Genomic DNA, 6,636 nt, shown 5'->3' with positions numbered 1-6,636 from the left:
TTTTTTATTTTTCTTTTTATTTAAATAATTTATTTTTAAATTTTTTTATTTATTTTTTTTATCCAAATAATACACAAATAACTTCATTTTTTATTTTTTATTTTTTTATTTTTTTTCTTTCCTCCTATTTTTTTTGCTATATCCAAACATAGTGTTAGAAAGTCACCAAAAAAAAACAGTGTTAGAAATTGAAAGGTTCTTTTTTCGAAATCTGCTTTGTACCCCTTTCAAAAATTAGAGTCTGATCACTCTCCCCTAAATTAAATCGTTTCATACTAAACAGTAAACACCCAACATTCCACCGTTTGAAAGAACACCGTTGTTTGCCCAATTTCAAAAATAAAACGTTGATTTTTGTTACCTTTGTTATATTCGCAATTTAGCACTTGTGTGTGCACTGTCTGTGTAGAGTGCAGACAGCAGGAGGCGCAAACATGAATCCCTATGACGAACGAAGACTGATAGATGAAGTCATCTACCTCCATTCTCTGTGGCACCAAGGTCCTCCCCAAGCTCCACCACCGCCAAACCCTATTCTAACTCCAACACAACTCTACAACAACACCATTCCCTTTGCGTCAGACCATCACATCTCTAAACCCCTTAATCCCTATTTCAATGCGTCCCCCTGGCACCTTAACCCTCATCGTCAACATCCCCCACCCATCCCTCTTGCACCTGCGCACACCGGATCACTCCCACCCACCTCAAACAACAAAAAAAAGAAGAACAAGAACAAGAAGAATAAGGCGAGGGACCGACCACGGAGTCCGGGTTTGGAGTGGCCATGCCCGGCTCCGTCTGACCCGCCCTCCACGGGCTGGCCCGCACCTAAGAAGCCCCGGTTAGAGGCCCCTGCGGTGTCTCCCGAGGAGAAGGAGAGGCTTGGGGCTTTGCGAGCTCAGAACAAGGCGTCCCAAGCTTTAAGGGGCTTCATCTTGAATGGTGATGACGATGATTGTGATGATGACGACGACGACTACGACGATGCTGAGTTGGAAGAATATGAGGGGTTCTTTTTGAGGATCTTCAAGGAGGATGATGAATTGAGGAGCTATTACCAAAGGCGTTTCGAGAACGGCGAGTTTTGCTGCTTGGTTTGCGACGCGGTTGGGAAGAAGAATTCTGGGAAGAAGTATAAGGACTGTGTTGGCCTTCTTCAGCATGCCAAGTCTGTCTTGAGGACGGTCAAGAAACTGGCTCATAGGGCTTTTGGGCAGGCGGTTTGCAAGGTATTGGGTTGGGACATTGATCAGCTTCCGGTGATTGCAATGAAGGGAGAGCCTCTTGGGTCCAATTTGAAGATCATGCCATCCAACTCAGAGGTAATGTAACGGCGAATTTGCGGTTTTGCACAGTTACATGAATTCACCAATTAGATAGCGTAAGCATATCGGGACGTCATGCATATATTTCACATATTACATATTGCGATCCATGTAACTATGATTTTGCATTCAATGGTTATAGTATGCTCCGCTGATTTGATTTTTGTTTTCTCCTATTCTTGTTTTGATTTGGTGGAGTTTGAAACAATGCAGGATGAGGTTAAGGAGAATGCTGATGATGGAGAAGGTGGTACCTGCAAGCAAAATGGTAAGGTTGTGTCTATGGAGAATAATGATCAACCGGATGAAGAGTGTGTGAACGGAGTTGAACAGAGTATTGTTGGGGTTAGTTGTTTAGACCTTTCATTATTTATTTAGCTTGGGGAAGAAACTGGTGGCAAATTATATTAGAACTTAGAAAAGTGGTTTTGCGTATTTTCATGTGGTTATAAACTGTCCTTTAATTGTCTTGTGTGCAGTGTTCTGTGATTGAAAAAGATCTTGATAATAAGGACGAGAATCTTGACGAAAAGATTTTGGATATTAGATTTGAAAGTGGAGAGGGTGGAGCAATGACTAAGGTGAGACCTCCACCATACTTGTTATCATTTTTAACTTGTCCAGTGCGTTTCTTTAATAGCATAAATTGACCTGGCTCATTCTTTATGCATGGAAAGGTTTGTTGCTTTGTTGATTTTCAGCTAACTAAGGTGTTTTAAAACTAAGTTTTCTTTATATGGCAATATGTGGATCCCAATATCTAATTTTGGCGGAGTGTATGAGAAACAAACTAGTATTTTGATACTAAAAACTCCAAATTTTTAAGGTGCTGGTGACCCAAAGGAGAAAGTTGATTATCATGGAAAACAGAGCACCCACAAACACAATGATAAAGCTGTTTTCTTGGAGTATAACATAGATATCCGAAGATGTAAACTTTTGTGGTTATTAGTGCCTAGTTATTTATGTTTAGAGGCCTAGTTGTAAGTACGGTTTATGTGAAGAGTGAAATGCAACACATGGGTGAAGGGTTGTGTTACAAACGTTTGCTTAAGTAACAAGTTAGATACAGGATGGATATAGATTTCTATTCTGTTATTAAGAAAACCAAGGGACGTATCCCAAAATATGAAACCATTTAGAATTTGGGTAGTTGCGGCGTCTTAGTGCTACAGAGGGAGAGAAATGATCTCTTGAACTGCGATACTTATTTTTCCTGTTCATTGTTATTTTCTTCTTGTAACTCATTCTTGCAAGCTCTTAGATCAATTTATATATACTGAACCACCATTTTGGCAGTTGAAAAATTCTAGTTCCGACTAAAAGAAAGCACTACTGCTCCCCACTCCACCACCACCAACAACAACCCCACTCGCCACTGCCAAATCAGAAAAAGATTGACAAACTTCACCACCTTCATTTGGTTTAACTCTTTTCCACTTCAACTCTTATCCCTGAATATCAGGTTCCTCATACATGTGGCCAAGGTTATAGGCTTGCGGGGGACTAGTCTACTCAAGGTCCATGTTGCATGTTATTTCCTTTTAATTATGTTTACTTGATTCTATATTTTTGTCTACTAAAAGTTAAAACAATTAATTCTTGCTATGTATTATGATCAAGTTTATCCTTGGTTGCTGAGCATTTCTCAGATGCTCCTTTCACCAAGTGTTATTTGGCAATGTCACATTTTTCTCACTAATTATTTTAGTGCATACCTATTTCCCTTAGATATCAAAATTAAGGTGTAGCAACACCGCTAATCATCTTAGAAATGATAATACAGTTTCCCATTTCTGTGCCTTAGCCTCCTCATCTTTTTGTGTTTGTTTGCTTCTCCCCACTGACCACTTTTTTAGTCATTGTCTCTGTTCATCATCTCTATTACTCCACCATTCTCATTCAGGCTGTCCCCTTCTCCTTTTCTATGATTCCACGGGGATAAAGTTGGTGAATCCACTGGGTAAGGATCTAAAAATGCCTCTTTTTCCACCTACCTAAAGTACTACGAAGAATAAGACAAATAAAAATGAAACTTCAAAGATTAGCAAGTAGAACAAGATTATATCATAGATGTTCTAAAGGATTGCTCAAACAAGTTATTTTGAAGCTTTGAAGGAAACAGTGAGTGTTGTCTTAATTCTCTTTTCTCCTTTTATTTTAATGTTTTGTAGAGGCATAAATCAGGAACCTAGTTAGTTATTGGTTAGGAATGTGATAGTGCCATTTTCTGCAGACCTCATACAAATATGTTTTATTGTGGTTTGACAGGGCTCTTTTTTTTTTTTTAAGCATTATCGCATCATTTAGGGAGTTTACGCTTCCTTGTAATTCACCTAAGTATTAAATAAATAATAAAGCCTTTTTGATCTCAAAATATAACCTGCAGGCATCTCTTGAGTATTGTGATTTTAATGCTGGATGGGTTTTTAAAAATTCCAATAGCGATTCATCCTCAACTGCATCAGTTTGGCCTCTCTTCCAAACCAACTCATCTTATTGCACTAGCTCTCTTTCAGCAGAAGAGCAAGCCAATGTGGCAGTGCAGCAATTGCAGCACAAGGCATTAAAAGCTTATAAAAAATACCTAGTTGCTAATGCTGATTCTGACTCTGATGATGAGGACAGCAATGAAGAGGATGAAGATGATGTGTCGGATCATTCTCCCGAAAAACATGAGGACTTCAAGTTCTTTCTGAGTTTGTTTACAGAAGACAGTGACTTGAGGATATATTATGAAAACAACAATAGCAAAGGAGACTTTTATTGCTTGGTTTGTGGAGCCATAGGAAAGAAGGTGTGGAAGAAGTTTAAGGATTGCATCGCTTTACTTCAGCATTCTACTGCGGTAAAAAGGACAAAGAGGAAGCAAGCTCACAGAGCTTATTCACAGGTCATCTGTAAAGTTCTTGGTTGGGACATCGATCGATTGCCAACTATCGTGTTAAAGGACCAACCCCTCAGTTCTTCCTTGGAAGGTTCAAGTTCAACAAAGCTTTAGGTGAGTATATGCTCTATTTTGAGTTTATAATGAGGACCAGAGTTAAGGTAACTTCATAGAGACTCATAGAATAATTAATGTTTATTGTGAAATAGTTTCTAGTGAGGTGTGTTTTGTGAGCCACTACAAGGGGGGAAATAGTGTCCTTTTGACATAGTTTATGTCTGTAAATTCAGCAATGCGGCAAATTTTGCCAACTTGAACAGTGGCATCTAAGGTTCTGAAAACTGGACCGGGAACTGTTTCAACCGGTTTAACCATGGTTCAACCGGAATAACCGTTTTATAAAATAAAATATAAATAAATCCACTAAACATAATTATAGTTTAACTTAAACCTCAAAATGTCATCCATAATTAAAATTACAATTCATAAAATATATTAATAATTTATAACTTTCAGGAGGGTCAACTCCTCTAGCAGCTATATCTGTTGCTACAAGCAGATATCCACCTCCTTTTCCAACCTCCTGAATCAAACACTTGTCACCATCCTTTGTTGAAAATACTTATTCTTATGCTACTGAATGGAAGGAACTTACCAACAATGAAACTGCGCGCGAGTGGAAATTCATGTCATCCTCGAGAAGGACAATATCTAAAGGCCGTTCATATGATGTTTTCAAAAAGTCAATGACAAGGTATGTTGATGCATAGTGAAATGATTTCAAGCCTTTTTGAACTTCTGAGACTGCATGCATAGTGCACAACTTACAGATTACATAATCCAACTGAGAAAGAGTGAGGAGGAGGATTCTCGATATACCTGTTCGCCAACAAACATAATGCCAGACTCAGGTGCATCAGATTGAATCAAAGATAACAGGATTTGTAGTTTCCTTTTGTTAGTGAATAAAAAATGGATAACACAAAAAAAGCACATCACAACATAATTTTAACAAGGTTTTCCAACAGCACAGCACAAAAATCACAGTAGTGAAGAAAACAGAGTATTAGCAGTGACCAGAGAAAGATGAACACAGCCGCAGTGAGTAGAGATAATCAATAATCATTCAAAGTGGTTTTTAAACAAAAAATTAAAAAAACAAAGAACAAGCACAGCAACAATGAGCAAAGTTAATCAATAATCATTCAAAGTGGTTTCTGAACCAAAAAAATGAAGAATGAGCGTAGCAGCGGCAGAGCTAATCAATAATAATTCAAATTGGTTTTTGAACAAAAAATTAAAAAGAATAATGAGTTAATCAATAATCAATAATCAAAGTGATTTCTGAACCAAAAAAAAAGGAAGAACCAGGCAATCAGGAGATCTGAGCAAAATATGAGGGAAAGTGGTTGACCGCAACAGAAGATGGCAACGAGCACGACGACGGATGGCGGGCGAAGTGCAACTGAGTAGGATGAGGGGTTGGAGCACGTCGAGTTCGAGGAAGGAGCTGCAATTGGTAAATGAGGAGAAGGGTTGGAGCACAACGACCAGATGACGACGAAAGATCCTAAGTGCGACGAACGGTGGCAGTGAGAATAACGGCTGCTGTGGTGGTGGAGGCTAGATCTAAGCTAGGGTTTCTTTTGAGTTTTGAGGAAATTTTGTGCAGAGGAGAAATGGAGAAGGATGTTGGGCACTTCGATGTGTAACTTGACTTCATAACAAACCCAAAACGATGTCATTTCATATAAACTGGCTGGGTCTTGGTTTGATCCGACTGATTGGTTTTTGGTCGGTTCAACGGTTTTTAAAATAGCAGTTTCTCTTGTGGATTGAATTGGAGAGACTTTTGGTTTCTGGTTGGACCGGTTTGACCGGCCAGTTCAGTCTGGTTTTCAAAACCATGGTGGCATCATGTTTATAGTTTCCTAGTAGTTATTTATTCTTTTGCTAGTGAATGAAGTACATATCTTGATTTGCTCACGTTTAGGGGTGTTCATGGTTCAGTTTTTTCATAAACTGAACTGAAACTGCACTAAACCATTTTAAATGGTTTAAAAACTGAACTAAACTATGTCAAATAAAAAACTGGTTTTAAACCAGTTTACAATACAGTGCACCAGTATAAACCAGTTCATAAAAATAAAACCAAATTTAATTGAAAAAACCAGTTTAAACTAGTTTATAGGCTAAAACTAGTTTTAACTTTTAACATATATAAAATTAGTTTTTACATTTTCTCTCTCCCACTCTCTCTCCTTCTCTCCCTCTCTCTCCCTCCCTCTGCCCCTCTCTCTCTCTTTCTCTCTCTCCCCCTTTCTCTTTCTCTCTCTCCCCCTCTCTCTCTTTTTCTTTCTCTCCCTCTCTCTCCCCCTCCTCTCTCTATCTCCCTTCTCTCCCTCTCTCTCATTTTTCCTC

At 38.5% G+C, this 6,636-nt stretch overlaps 1 protein-coding gene across 11 annotated transcripts in view; it reads left to right on the top strand.

The window, feature by feature from the left end:
- The first annotated feature begins 231 nt into the window (after positions 1–231).
- Positions 232–6,636, top strand: part of LOC107478414 (uncharacterized) — a 24,973-nt gene continuing 18,568 nt past the window's right edge. For 8 of the 11 annotated variants that reach the window (XR_008007137.1, XR_008007134.1, XR_008007136.1 and 5 more), the window contains exons 1-5: positions 233–1,325; positions 1,542–1,673; positions 1,808–1,909; positions 3,718–4,329; positions 4,732–4,969. Coding sequence is in view for 2 of the 11 variants with exons in the window: in XM_016098551.3 (XP_015954037.1) it covers positions 435–1,325; positions 1,542–1,673; positions 1,808–1,909; positions 3,718–4,329 (1,737 nt within the window). In the remaining 9 variants the exon portion in view is untranslated. Of the gene's footprint in view, positions 1,326–1,541; positions 1,674–1,807; positions 1,910–3,234; positions 3,453–3,717; positions 4,583–4,731; positions 5,517–6,636 lie in introns of those variants that run through there. The other 3 variants (XR_002372040.2, XM_016098551.3, XM_021138059.2) reach the window with 3 other exon arrangements.

The sequence above is a fragment of the Arachis duranensis genome, chromosome 3 (genome assembly GCF_000817695.3).
Source record: "Arachis duranensis cultivar V14167 chromosome 3, aradu.V14167.gnm2.J7QH, whole genome shotgun sequence".
Taxonomy (NCBI): domain Eukaryota; kingdom Viridiplantae; phylum Streptophyta; class Magnoliopsida; order Fabales; family Fabaceae; genus Arachis; species Arachis duranensis.
Note: the sequence above shows the minus strand (reverse complement) of the source record. Positions and strands in the feature narration are given on the sequence as shown.